General features: G+C 36.2%; 1 protein-coding gene across 1 annotated transcript in view; it reads right to left on the bottom strand.

Moving 5' to 3' along the window:
• Window positions 1-987, bottom strand: part of LOC119586946 (transmembrane protein 47-like) — a gene marked incomplete in the record, with an annotated part of 75991 nt that extends 75004 nt beyond the window's left edge. Inside the window, 1 exon segment of the mRNA XM_037935679.1 lies at window positions 726-987. Within this exon segment, the coding sequence (XP_037791607.1) occupies window positions 726-740 (15 nt within the window).
• Between the last annotated feature and the right edge of the window lie 15 nt (window positions 988-1002).

Genomic DNA, 1002 nt, shown 5'->3' with positions numbered 1-1002 from the left:
TCGGAAATTATACAATAATTGCTTATACATGAAATGCCCATAACAACAGACTCATTGATAATTACAGTCCAATCAATATCCACATATACCAGTAACGTTAAAACGGAAACAATATACAAAACAAACTATACATCCCCAAACACGAGAAAAAAATCAACCAGAAATTCCAAAACTAACGAAAATCCGGAAATAGAGAAAGAGAAAGAGAGGAGAAAATCGACACAGTGAAAATACACAAACACACAACATTCCATTCACACAAACACACAAACACGAGCCCCTTTGTCATGATGTTAATCTCGACTAAGAGCGTATTACGCATTCATGTTCCAGTAAAATTTGGTATGATTACAGTCACTCCAGGAAAGAAAGAAAGAAAAAAAATCGCCATGTAACCTTTGAATACTAAACGCCAATGGATAAAACCTTCTCACTATCTTGAAATAGTGAAATAAGATATAAGCTAACACCATTTTCTATTTAAAAAATGCATACACAAGTGAATGTATGTACTTATACATACGTTTAGATGTAAGCATGTATGTATACACACATGACTACAGACAATACAAGATTACTAAAAGATTACACACAATGGGTTTCCTTGCCACCTTACCAATATTGGAATATATCGCCACTCAATCACATACAAATAAACACACACATAGGCCCTACAGAATAAAATTCATATAGATTACGCAGTTCTATCTTCTATTTTGACTTACCTTAGACCCTGCCATGACGACGTGTGAGTGCTGGCGAGAGACCCTGGGTACACACGGGGAGGTCGAGAATTCACACGAGTATTCGGGTGTTCAACACGTGTAACAAGTTTATTTTGACGATTAGGCTTAAATTACGTTGAGCTTATTGGTACGGATGGGTCTGAAGGGATGCTGATAGGCCTTGCTTTCTTATTTTTATCTGTATATATATATTTTTTTTCTCGGGGAGAATGAGACATGCAATGACCAATCGTCTCTCTCGGATATGAAGAAACAC

This window comes from Penaeus monodon, chromosome 22 (genome assembly GCF_015228065.2).
Source record: "Penaeus monodon isolate SGIC_2016 chromosome 22, NSTDA_Pmon_1, whole genome shotgun sequence".
In the NCBI taxonomy this organism is placed as follows: domain Eukaryota; kingdom Metazoa; phylum Arthropoda; class Malacostraca; order Decapoda; family Penaeidae; genus Penaeus; species Penaeus monodon.
This window is presented reverse-complemented; position numbering and strand designations above follow the sequence as displayed.